General features: G+C 40.4%; 1 protein-coding gene across 9 annotated transcripts in view; it reads left to right on the top strand.

Annotated features, from left to right (window-relative positions):
- Positions 1-13,857, top strand: part of LOC124166615 (calpain-A-like) — a 282,292-nt gene that overhangs the window by 202,800 nt on the left and 65,635 nt on the right. For 2 of the 9 annotated variants that reach the window (XM_046544218.1, XM_046544217.1), the window contains exons 1-2: positions 7,706-7,850; positions 11,009-11,823. The exons of 5 other annotated variants lie outside the window; for them this stretch is intronic. In XM_046544218.1, the coding sequence (XP_046400174.1) occupies positions 7,775-7,850; positions 11,009-11,823 (891 nt within the window). In that variant the 5' untranslated portion in view covers positions 7,706-7,774. Of the gene's footprint in view, positions 1-7,705; positions 7,851-11,008; positions 11,824-13,857 lie in introns of those variants that run through there. 2 more of the 9 variants (XM_046544216.1, XM_046544215.1) reach the window with 1 other exon arrangement.

The following is a 13,857-nucleotide window of genomic DNA, read 5'->3' as shown; positions in this document are numbered from 1 at the left end:
TTAGCTTCTTCGCGGTTGCCCGGTATCATCTGACGTTTTCGGAGCCTCATTTGTTTAATGAAAGGAAGCGAGAAGTAGGATTGGTCGAGGCGCCTAGCCTCACGCGCGGGTGTCAGTTTCCTAGCGACAAAAGCATGATGACGTCACGAAGTTGTCGGTTGCACCGACGAGTATCGGTAGTGACGTTCCGCGAATCGCATTTCTGTCGGTGCAAGCGACGATCGACGCTACCCGTGAACAGAATTCCGCCCCAGAGCATGTTTTCTTTTTTTTATGTCTACTTGATTTGATGCCTTTTTGGAAAAAAAACTTTTCTGCGTGTGAAATAGTGTTTTTCCAAAACCTCTTTTACCTAAATATTTACATTTTTGAAAACTGATTGAAATGTATCCGAAGTGGCTGTTAAATTATGGGCGGCAGAGAAAACTTTTCTTGTTCCATGATGGGTTTTATTCAAGATCACGAGACAGACTGAAAGCACATGTTTGGCGGTAACACGCCCACACCACTATACAAAAGAATAATGAAAGTACGTGAAGTTCATAATACATTCACAACACCCCCACTCAATTTCAAGTCACCAAAATAAAACATTGAAAAATACTCTAAACACTTTGACTTGAAATTGTAACTGGTCATTTAACTAAAGTTCACTTTCACAAAACAAAATTATAATCAATTGTCTCTTTCAAAAATAATTATACACTCATTAATCCTTCAAAATGACATACATGCAGTCAAAAATGATTAAGTCCTTTCAATATAAACATAAACAATTTCTTAGAATACTGAATTTTCCTAATGACAATGGCTTAGTAAAAATGTCTGCAACATTGTCATCAGTTGGTATATATTTTATATTTGTCACCTTTTTTTAAACAAGATCTTTAATAAAATGTGCTTTAATGTCTATATGTTTAGAACGTTTGCTGTTCTCGTAACTTTCAATTAATGAAATAGCACTCTGATTGTCTACAAGCAAGTGGGCTGGTACTTCCCTTCCTCGACTGAGATCTGAAGCTACTCCTCGTACATATATCATCTCCGAGGCTGTGCTGGCTGCTGCGATGTACTCTGCCTCAGCTGTAGAGAGGGCGACTGTCTGCTGCTTTTTGGATGTCCACTGGATCAGTTTACCACCGTAGAATATAGCTGATCCACTGACACTTTTGCGATCACTCTTATCAGCTGCCCAATCTGCATCTGCGTAGGCATTTATCTCTTCCAAAGCACTGTTTCTTGTATATGTTAAAGCTAGCTCCTTAGTCATCTTGAGATAGCGTAAAACTCTCTTGCCTGCTTTCCACAGTTGGTTAGTAGGTCTATCTAGAAATCTGCTCAAGTATGAAGTTGCATATGTTATATCTGGTCTACTAATCATAGAAATATACATAAGACTACCTATGAGCTCTCTATAAGGAACATCTACAATTTCTTCTGATGAATCTATTTGGAAATGAGGTTCCATTGGAGTATTGGCCCCTTTGCAATCCTCCATCCTAAATCTTCCCAGTATCTTTTCTATAAAGCTCTCCTGAGAAATGGAAATAGTGTCACCTTCACATACTAGCACGGTCCCCAAAAAATGTCTGGGCACCCCTAAGTCTTTTGCATTAAACTCTTTCTTCAGTCTCTCAACAACTTTCTCATATTTTCCTGCTACTAAAATATCATCTACAAATATTAAAAGCCAAATGTCTTTTCCTGTGTACAGACAGAAATCATTCCTGGAACGATCTAAACCATTAGACACAGCAAAGTCATCAAAACGTTGGTTCCAACACTTAGGAGCTTCACGAAGACCATACAAAGCTTTGTTTAATTTGAAAACCTCTACATTTGTTGACACACCCTGTGGAGGTTTTATGTAAACTTCTACATTTAGTTCCCCATTCAAAAATGCTGTGGGTACATCAAGCTGTTTGATGCTCCACTTCTCTTGAACAGCTTTTGCTAACATCATTCTAATGGTGGGCATCCTAGCAACTGGTGAATACACATTATAAGACTCTTCCTCCTGAAAACCTCTGGCTACTAGTCTGGCTTTCTTTACTCCATCAGCTTTAGTTTTAAATACCCATCTGGTATCTATTATTGTCTTCCCTTTTGGTAATACAGCTGGTGTCCAAGTGTTGTATTTCTCATGTGCGTCCAACTCGTTGTGAATGGCATCTCGCCATTCTTGTCCCATTTCAACTGCTTCGTCATAAGTCTTGGGATCATGTGCACAAAGGCAGTAAGTAGTATAAAGTTCATAATCTTCAAATCTCTTGGGTTTACGAATTTGTCTTCTTTCCTTTTCTCGGTACAAATTTTCCTCTTCCTTATCTTCAATTTCAGATTCCACAGATTGCTCCTTTTCATGACTTTTGTCTTCACATATTGTGCTCTCATTTTCCTTTTCTTGACCTTTGAAAAATATATTGCTTTCATTAAAGCGCACATCCCTAGAAACGACTATTTCATTTGTCACAGGATCCCACAATCTATAGCCACATGGATGATACCCAACCATTCTGACTTCTCTTGCTCGAGTTTCTAATTTGTCACATTTGGGTAGCTTGTATGCCCATGCCTTGGACCCAAATATTCTCAATTTTTCAATATCTAGTCTGCCAAGATATATTTTAGCTGGAATTTGTCCATTAAGTGCATTAGTTGGTGATCGGTTAAGTTGATATGCAGCACACCTAATTGCTTCTCCCCATAGTGTTTTCGGAAGGTTTGTTTCTGCTAGAAGGGTCCTTACTTTGTCTTGGAGGGTACGGTTCAACCTTTGAGCTTTGCCATTCATTTGAGGTGAGTAATGTAGAGTGTACTCTAACCTGATTCCCTTTTTCGTGCAAAAATCTTTCAGTTCATTTGAAGTATACTCGCCTCCATTATCACATCTTATTTTGTTCACGCATTTACCTCGTACAGTCTCCAGCTGCCGTATAAAGTTCATTAAATTTTGAGAAGCTTCTGACTTGGATTTTAGTAGAAACACTACACAAAAATGAGAAAAGTCATCCATAACTGTCTGGTAGAATCTCTCACCATTGGCTGTTGGTGGATTCACAGGTCCTCCTACATCGCTGTGAAGCAGTTCACCAATTCTGCTAGATCTTGGATGCTTTGGATGCTGTACTGGCTTAAATGGTAGTCTAGTTGCTTTTCCTCTCATACACGGACTGCATACTTCCTCACTGTATGGTAGATTCATCATTTTAAGGCCTCTTCTATTAATATGGCCTAGTCTTTTGTGCCATAAGTCTTTCACTTTAATTGACATCTCACAGTTTTCCTCTTTGCACTGGATGAAATTGGCCAGATACAAATTTTCTATTAGATTACATTCCATATTGAACCCTGTTTTATCATGTATCACTGCTCTGTCCTTTTTAAAAACAACATCCTTTCCTGTGTTACTGATTTTTCTCACTGATAGAATATTTAGAGAAAGGTTTTTAACTATTAAGGCTGTTAAATTTACTGTAAAACCCTCACTGGTCCTTACACGTAGTTTACCTCGCTTTTCTGCTGTAAGTTTGTCACCGTTTGCAATTTGAATTCGCACGGGACGTGATAAATTTTCAATATTTGCCATAAGTGGGAGCAATGTCTCTCGTACAAGGTGCTCTGTCGCTCCTGAATCCAAAAAAAACTTAAGATCATTGTCATGTTCACCAGCTAACAGACCCACAGTATGGGCGACGAATGTTGTTTCGTCATCTTGTGTGGTCACATTAGCACTCGCAGGATGATTATAACCATGAGCTCCGCGGTAGTAGCCTCCTGAGTTTCTGCCGACGTACCGCCTACCTCCGCGTCTTCTTCTTCGGAAGTTGGATTGTTGGCTTCTCAAATTGGGACATCGGGATTTGTGATGATGCGGATCTCCACACTCGAAACATCCTCTGTTTTGATACGAGAATGCACCAAAAGAGCAGTCACTTTTGTTTTCCGGTTCCAACTGACAGTTTTTAAATTTTAATTCTGCGTCCAATAGTCTTCCTTTGACGAACTCAAGTGAAATTGACGATGAAATTGTCTCTAATGCTGTTATAACAGCCTCATATTTCCCGGGCATTGTAAGTAACAAATGACACACTTTGTCGCTGTCTTCCATGATAGTTCCTGTTGACTCTAGTTCACGTATCAAACTATCAAACTTCATAAAATGTTCTTGCAAGTTTTCATTGCCGCACTTTAACGATAACAATTTCCTTCTAACATATAGTCTAGAAAATATACTTTTCCTCTCAAAGATACCTTTTAAAGACGTCATCATTTCTCTGGCCGACTTCGAATCTTTCACGTATTCTAGATGACGATCTGTCAAGCACTGAATTATTGTCGACCTAGCCTTCGCGTCTTTAGTCTGAAAACTTTTCTTCTCTGTCTCCGATAGGTCTTCATAGCTTTTACCACTATCAATTAATACGTCCTGGACCCCTTTTTCTTCGAGCAGCACTTCCACTCTAAATTTCCAATTGGAAAAATTGTCGTCTGACAATTGCGGAAACTGCAAAATTCCTGATGTCGCCATATTTTATAAACACAATTTTTAGCGTTATCTTGAATAGACTGGGCCCATAACCTGTTAAATTATGGGCAGCAGAGAAAACTTTTCTTGTTCCATGATGGGTTTTATTCAAGATCACGAGACAGACTGAAAGCACATGTTTGGCGGTAACACGCCCACACCACTATACAAAAGAATAACGAAAGTACGTGAAGTTCATAATACATTCACAACAGTGGCAACAAAGAGCAGGTTTCTATAAGACGGACTGAGGCCTCCTCTATGCAGTACATTTGCGATGGATCTGAATGTTTTGATATCCGACATTTGCAGTTTACCTATGTAACTGGCCATATGCATAGTCAGTATTTATTATCTATAATTTATAATCATATTCCTCGCAAGTAAAAAAAATGTGTACAAGCATTGAAAATAAATGGATTGCTTCGCACTCATCACCACGCTGCGGACATAATTGAAAACGGATCAAATAGGTCTCTGAACAAAATTTTAATATCCCTTTAAATACTAACTAAAAATCGTAAAATATAGTAAAATTGTCATAAAGGACACTTTAACGCATTTATTTCACATATTTTCTTAAGAATTTACAAAAGAAATGACCGAAACAGTTCCAAAAACACACCCACTTCAAAACGTAATTCCATTGGCCAGCCGGAAAGTGACGTCAGCTCATGCAATCGTGTGGGAAATCCAGTGGCGTTGCGCATTGTCACCAAATTTCTCGGTTTATTTAACGAATTTAAGTGAGGTTTTATTTCTTATATATCTTTCGGAAGTTTTATCGTAAAAAGCAAACGCCACGGAACCTGGTTTCACCAAGGCTGACACCGGAAACTTGCCGAAAATTACAGCGGCAGCAATGTTTACTTACATAAGCAACCGATATTGCTACATGCATGCTGAAAGCCGGGGAGTGAAGATGCATAGCTATGGAAATAGAATATCACCGGCTCTTGTAAAATACATATTAAATGTGTTTATGAAATTTAACAATGAAATTACATTTAATAGGGTCGGACGAGAAGATTACGCTGACGACGCCATTGGCTTATACTCCCATTGGTTGCGTGCAAATTATGCACAGTCAAAACGAATGTATCGTTCGAGCTCGTGTGTACCCCGGAAGGTAGGAATGAATAATGGTTACGACGGGGAAAGTGCGACCCCCCACCTAAACTAAATATAATGACCCGAGTTCCTAAATTTAAAGTAAAGCAAGGAAAACCAATCCATGAAGAAGATAAAACAAGATATAGTTCTTACCTAACACTTCCGATGCGTTGATTCAGAGGGAACTGCGGTATAGACTCTCCTCACAACCAACTTAGACTACGAGATGAACGGACGGGTATATTTCCCAAGCATGTGGAACGAGAAATTAAGGGATAAGTATTACAAAGTCGTTCGCTCTGGTTTCATAACAATGTGTGGAATATGTTGCGCGACCGCCACCTGCTTCGAGAATGGAAATACGATTTACCTGAAGGGGGGTCGCACTTATTCCGCAGTCGCACTTACCCCACCTCACCTTATGGAAACTAAGAGATCTTAAAAAATATTCAACCTAGGTTGAATAGCTGTTTTTGCTCGTAAGGATAGTTACAAATAGTACACGAGAAAGGTATGTTTTAAAAATATATATTTTATTTTTTAAAGTAAAACTTCTCAAATGTACAAGTAGCTCTATATTGTTGCATTAGTCTCCTAGAGGAATAAAATTTTTCAAAAAGTGTCGGACAGAAAGAGATCCCCTCGAAGTGGATAAAGCAAGCAAGTGAAAATACTTTCCACTAGTGAAGATGAGTAGGTATAGGATTGTGTCAAATCTGATAAACAATGCGTAAATATTAGAATTCATATTTTTCATTCATTCACGTACGTCGGCACTTTCTCATCCGAACCAATCTTCGTTCTACGTCTTGGGTGACCGTATGAAGATATTTATTTGGAGCATTTCTAGTCGTATTTCTGCACTTAGGCACAATGCAGTACTTGAAGATATACGCTGCGACATATCGAGGAATAACTACGACACGAAAAATACGGCGTGATAACTACAATATCTCCACTGTAAACTTCAATAATGTGCACGGTCAAGGTGGTTAAGAACAACACTATTGCATGAATTGACGTCATTCAAGATGGCGGCGGTGCGAATTACGTTTTTCCTTGAGGGCTTGTAAGACGTATTTTAAATGCTCATAATAAAAAAATTAATGACTTTACAGCCATATTGTTATAACTTTTAGCTTAATAATTACACCGACTTTTCAGAAACGTCTTTACCTAAATAGGTGTTCAGAGACCTATTGCGGCCAATATTTGTCCAGGCTACAGGGTAAAATTAAAACTGTTACAGACATTTGATCAAATACAATTTACTCTGCCTTAATTATTATTCACGACTATGTGTCTTACCTTCTTCCAATCACAGGTTTTAAATTGTCCTTGCTTTTTCGAGGCATTTATTATTCCATTATCTTGCAAAAGGAATTTCAAAAGAGACAAAAAAAATTAAAAATAATAAATATATATCTGTTGCTTGCATAGCACTAATTGTATTCTCTATGCAAAAGATAAAAATGATATAATCTAATTAAAAATTATTTTTAAAAAATGTATGTATGCATATATTCAATATGCCAATGATTCTTAATCGTTCCTTTTCTACACAAACAACACTTTACACAGACAACGATTCACATGCGCCAATTTATTTAATGTATTTTGTAAACTGGCTGGTTGTGCTGAGTTTTGTTCTCACCGGTACAGTAAATGTATACGAACCTTCGGCGCTGACAATGAGTGAAGTCCGCCAAAGTGACAGCGCACAAATCAATCCCCAATGCGATGGACTAGGGCCTCCTCTCTGTAGTCAGTCTCCTTGACCGCCAAAACCTTCGGAATTATATCTTTGAGGGCCACTTAGGACAAACAAGAACATTCAGAGTTGAATTGCCAAACCTATAGTATACGAAGCGAAAATTTTCTCGGCGTGATCAATCGATTTCCATGCGTCCATCATATCGCAGATGTTTTTGAGTGTTTACCTCGGCAATCTCCCCTTCCCACCAATCCTCTTTATCGGCAAGCGGATGACGGAGCGGTGGCGGACGTGGTGGTTTGCGATATGCGACTTCTGCAGTCTTTTTTCCTCGCCGATAGCCGTCAGTTGCCGAGTTTCCTGCCATCCTGGCTAGCTAAGTGACTGTGTCGGGTGCGGATTTCTTATGAGCGTCGGTCATGGCGGCGGACCGTTTCGAAGAAAGGCGACTTGTGAAGAAGTCACTGACGACGATCGTGTTGTGCAGTTCTACTGGTTCGTGCTGTGCTGTTTGGTTGTGTGTCTGTACCTCGAGGAAAGGAAGATTCGCACGTTTGTCCGGATAACCTCGTCTGTGGAATAACGACCACCATTGGGATTTTACGCGATATCAATTATTTTATCTTCAATCCCCTTTTTGTACAGCTGCGCTGTGTCTTATCTGGAGTGTTGATCAGGATATAACTTTTAATTCAATGTACCGTCAACACACATTTATCTGTCATTCAACTCGCTTTATTTCTTTTAATTAGCACAAGGGAATTATATTCCAAAAGAGGAGCCTTCTATCTCTTTTCAACAAACCTCTCCTCGAATCCAAACAAAACCTTGGCAACCTAAAGTAAAAAAGTTGCATGTATTCAAACGAAACCTCTCCCATTCATCAAACTCATCGACATAATGGAGAGTTCAGTCAGATTGCATCACAGTGTTGCCAAAGTTTCTGCGAATTTATTCGCCTCTTACTCATTTTTATGACAAAATCATAGAATTACTTGGGAACTACTGAATGTCTTTTCAGGTGATCAAATTAGCAATCATTGTTTGCTCTCAATGATTCGAGGATTTAAAGTGAGTAAGCCCCGAAGAAGGCGATTATCCTCTCCGAAACGTTGTTATTATTTTTAATTGAAAGTTGTTTCCCGGCAAAGACTCCAGGTGCGACACAAAATAGGTGTAAAGCATTTAAAGACAATGGTGTAGCGTAGAGATGTGCCAATAGTGGTTTCAAAACTGCAAAGAGCGAACAGAGCGAGTTACAGGACTTAAAACACAAATTAGGCCGTGAGCCGCAAGAGTATCGGAGACTACGTGCTCGGCTTAGATTGCTTGAGCCATTAATTGATATCTTTCTAAGCGACACGGAGAATATCATCTTAGAACCCCACCATATTTCTAGGTCTGACTGAAACGATGTGAAAAAAAGAGATATTTTGCTGAACGGGTAGGTATGGGAATTGGTCTTCTCCAGAAAAATGAAGGACTATACTTGTAATGCTAGGTAGGACTCAGTAGCTAGGCTTAAATTGCGTGAGCAATTGAGAATAGATATCTTCAAGAGCAACACGATGTCATCATATTAGAACCCCACTATATTTCCAGGTCCGACAGAAGCGATTAATTGAGAGAGATATTTTGCCGAACGGATATAGATGGGAATTCCTTTTGCCTCCGAACAATAGAGGACTTAAATGAATGCAGGTCGTAATTTTGTTAGAGCATTTGCTTTTTATATGTAGACGGTTGGTGTCCTAACACCCCCTGCCACACGCCTTTTTAGCCTGCTTGCGGAGAGGAACGTGGATGCAGTAATCCCTCGATTACAGACTCAGATTTTACTTCCTAGAATTTTTCGATGTTGTCGATTGAAGGAAAACACTTGTTTGGTGATCATCCACTATTTAAATTGAACGCACGCCGACACCGACAGTTTCTTTCCCGGGAGCGAAATGTCGAAACGAAACGAAATGGATTTAAGCCCGGGGAGCTAAACTCAGGGTCGAAACGAAACCAGAGTCAAAACTACTTCGAGTTGAAACTAAACTAAACCTCTGGGACGAAACGAAACGTATATAATGTTTCGCATCGGAAGGACCACGTGCTGCTTCACCTTCGTGCAGTTTAGTTTCGACCCACGCACCGAGTACGAATTATGGTTGAATGAAGTAGAAGTTCGGCCTACCGCCATTAGATGCATGGGGCTCTCGTATTTTGGAAACAAGAAGGAGAACGGTGAACGTACACTGGTCATGCGATTTTTAAGCTAAATGTTTTATCTACTTATCCACTCGTATGACAAACGTAATGGGTCGAAACTATTCCCTCCCATCACCCTCCACTCAACTTCTGGGATTGAAACTGAACTATGAGCAGCGGAGTTTCGATTGATTTCGTTTCGCTCCCGGGAGTAAAGTTTCGTCCCGGGTCGAAACTTAACTCCTTGGTGATTTAAATTTCGTGCGGGAACGAAACTAAACCCGGGCCTCGTATTTTCGTTTCCCTTCCGATCGAAAAGAAACATTATCGTTTCGTTTCACTTATCATCCCTGCTGCAAATACAATGCCTAGGCAATGGTTGATGCCAGGGCGTACCCAGGATCTTAACTGGGGGGGGGGGGGGGGGGGGAGCAAGCCGTGGTCCAGAGAGGGACAAGCCAACTTGTGACATTTTAGCATGGAAAAGGTGAATGGAACCAACATTTTATGAAAATTATAACAGCGCTTTATTAGTTAATGAGATTATTTCCTTCAAAAAATATTTTTATTTTAGTTACTTATCTTATACTAATACATACCATTTTTCGTGGGTTTAAAGAAAATTTGTTGAATACTTTCGTTTCAATTCAGTACTGATTTTGCTTAAAGACTTCTGCGATGTTTTCTTCTAGGGGGGCAGCTGCCCCCCCTGCCCTGCCATTTCGCTCGGTACGCCCATGGGTTGATGACCTATAATATAAAATGAAGAGTTAAAAATGTTAAGGAAAACGAAAGCAAGATTTATGTGGGTATAGCAACGCAATTAACACGGGACATATCGGAAACCTCATCGACTGGGTGCCAAATATTGAAATTAGTGTTTTGAAATGTCTGTGTTTTATATGGTGTTTAAGTACTGGGAAACTGAGAAATTGAAGATTAGAATAGGCTACAGGCGACCAATATTATTATTATTGGAGGATGAGGAATATGTGGTTGATGAGAAGAAAAACGAATCAGGATGCACTTGAAATGGCTAGAGAGGAAAGCTTACTTTTTTTAATAGATAAGAAACTTGAAGCGCTAATTTTTTTTAAAAGTATCAAAGGGATAGGGATTGCCATAATTAATGCCAAATGATAGATACGTGATATGAAAGGGAAAGAAATCTTTCGATTAGTAGGAGAAATATGAAAATTTTCCTTGATTAAGAATATACTAAATAACGTACTGTAGATACATTATCTAGGCATAACATTGATTTTTGGATAATTTGATTTTTCCTGAACCTACTGTAAGCAATAAACCTCTGCTTTAATCATTGTGAAACCATATTTTAGCATTATCTGCCCTTTGAACGTCCATTTAACTATTTATTTTCTTGTAAATAATATTAAATTTCCAAGCATGTACAATTCTCCCCCCCCCCCCTGAATGACCTTCAATTAATACTTCAGATGCATCGTCAAAAATACTCCCAAACGGGCACCTGCCAAGTGCAGAGGTGGGGAAAGCCAAGCCACAGAGTTACTACGCTCGCGGATGGCCCCCCACCAATTGGAACTCAAACCACGCCGATACGTCGTATCGGCCCGCGCCGATGCTGTGCCGAACTAGGGAGACGATGACAGTGATGAGCACAGTGGCTCCGCAGAGTGTGTCACAGTCGACGTCGCCTGCCCGCTTTGACGCAAAGAATGGGTCTGCGCCAATGTCGTATCGACCCGCGCCGATGCTGTCCCGAAAAAGTGAGACGGTACATACCACGAACACGGTGACTCCGCAAAGAGTGACCCAGATGAATGTGGCTTCGTTGGCCCACACCCGCGCTGACACGAAGAATGTGCCTGCGCCGATGCTGTGCCGAACCGGCGAATTGGAAATTAAAAAGAGCGTGGTCACTCCGCAGAGAGTATACCTGACCAAAGTGCCGTCGGCTACGGAGATTTTCACGTCTTCGACTCACTCTGTGTCCCAAAGGACCCCTCTGATGAACGACTCGGTCTCGCAGAGAATCTCAAACGATCCACGGAGGACGAAAACGCGGTGGTACACACCTCCCACCCTCGATAACATGCCTAAGAAGCCATCGCAGCCGTACACCCCCAAAAACACTCCTCCTTATTCGAAGCCTCCTTCATACGCCCCCTTGAAGTTCCCGTTGAGCTCCAACGGTACTCGCTTCGGACCTCCCAGGACGAAGAGAACGCTCTCTGATGACGCAAATCAGAACTATTACGACTCCAAGGGTTGCCGATCCCGATGCTCATCTGTGAGTAGCAATGTAACTTCAACTCGAATTAGATTTTGGAAGTAATAATTCATATGGTTGCATTCAAATTTCCCGTATCCAGTAGATTCCCCCTAAGTCCAGCGATCATCCCTTCTAAGCAGTGGAGTAGCCATGGGGGAGGTCCAGGGGGTCCGCCCCTCCCCCTCGGCCCCCCGAAATATAAAAGCACAATTATTTTCCTTCATAAAAGAAAACAAAATATTGAAAAATCATGAATTTACAAAATATTTCTTTAACAAATGAAGTTATTTGGATTATGAAAAGGGTTAAAATAAGTTTAAAACCCATTAATTCGACCCCTGTTTTTCAAAAATTTTCTCCCCTGGTTTTGGACCCCCCCGAACAAAATTCCTGGCTACGCCACTGCTTCTAAGTTTATGATTATGATGGGGAAGGTTATAGCCGAAGCCGTAATTTTTATCATTTCGCTGGGTTAATAGTGCCGTGATTGGATAATTCATCTGCTGGCTTTTTTGTTAGCAGAATTGTGTCGGTGGCGCAGTGAGGGGCATAAGCGCAGTCTTGGGGGATAAATGTGCCTGAGCTCAGAGAAATTTTAAAGTTTAATCCACTTTACTTAATGTATTAGTATTACTTATAGAATAGTGGTAGAATTAATCAACTTTCCCTCGGAAAGCCGCAAAACTCGCCATTTTGAACCATTAATCTTACAAAGTTTCTGGAGGTGGGCCACCGCAACTCCCGATTACCCTGGCGGGTATGCAATACCCCAACACCCCTAAGTATTAGCTGAGCCCCCCCCCCAGCCTTAATTCTTAGCTGCGCCCCTACATTGTGTAATTGATTCCGAGTTCTGATTGGCTGTGGGTATTTCATGTGTGCAAGGACGGAAAAGAAATATGCGGGCTGAAGGCACGTAGCCATAAATTTGCCTCGGGGATGTTATTCGGGTTTCCTATACATATAGTCAATTTGCTGTCTATTCCCTCGCACAAAATAAGCCGTAAATTTCTTTAGCGCCGTTAATCATTTTTATTGTATTGTTACTTTGAGGTCAAATCAACAAAACCGGGGCCCAAGTTCAGAGGTACTATACTAAGGCTACTGGGCGCCCGGAGCTTACTAGATGGTAAAAAATATTCATGAAAGATTAAAATGCCCTGAAAGTGGCAACAAAAATCAAGAGTCTATGGTACGGACTGGTGCCTATTCTATGGAGTTCCCTTTTTCCTTTGAAATGCTGCATGAACTATCAAATTAATTGTGATTCCAGAATAGTTGACTATTTTTCTTAGATCTCCTCCATTATTTGCGGAAATTCTTTCGTCAACTATTCCACCCCGTGGATAAGTTTGGATAGGTGAGGTTTGAGCTCACCCCAGACTAAGCCACAGCCATTACGATGACGCTGATGCTCATATAATGATTGAAACATATGCACACTGAATTATTAGACTGATAGAATTTTCGAAAAACACACCTGATTTCAGTTTCTTTCGTAAAATTTTTAGTCAAACCAATAGTGAACGTTGTTTTTATTTCAATGAAATGAAGAATATAACATCCAGCCATAAAGGTTCTTTCCATATTTTAAATGCATTAGGATTGATTAAGATTTAGGGCTGCATTGAGTGGTTTAAATTGCGTCACAAAACGAAGATCGCATCAATAATGAAAATAATTTGCACCATTAAGACATTTCTTGAAACACATAAGCAGGGGCGGATCCAGGATTTTTTTCTGGGAGGGGCACAAGCAAGGCCGTATCCAGGATTTTGTTCTGGGTGGGGCAAAAGGATACCTCGTAATACAAAACGAATGCAATGATAATGGGACCGTATTAAAAATCTTGCATATTTTTGAGGGTCTGGGGGGGCACGTGCCCCCGTGCCCCCCCCCTGGATCCGCCTATGCACATAAGTATGAAATCGAAGATTACCAAGATAATATATGTGACGACGGCATTGTAGGCTAAAGTATTTGACCACGAAATTGAGATCGAGTTCTCCGATTGTGCTTTGTGTCCTGAGTATAACCTCTCCAGCATTTATT

The sequence above is a fragment of the Ischnura elegans genome, chromosome 10, assembly GCF_921293095.1.
Source record: "Ischnura elegans chromosome 10, ioIscEleg1.1, whole genome shotgun sequence".
Lineage (NCBI taxonomy): Eukaryota > Metazoa > Arthropoda > Insecta > Odonata > Coenagrionidae > Ischnura > Ischnura elegans.
Note: the sequence above shows the minus strand (reverse complement) of the source record. Positions and strands in the feature narration are given on the sequence as shown.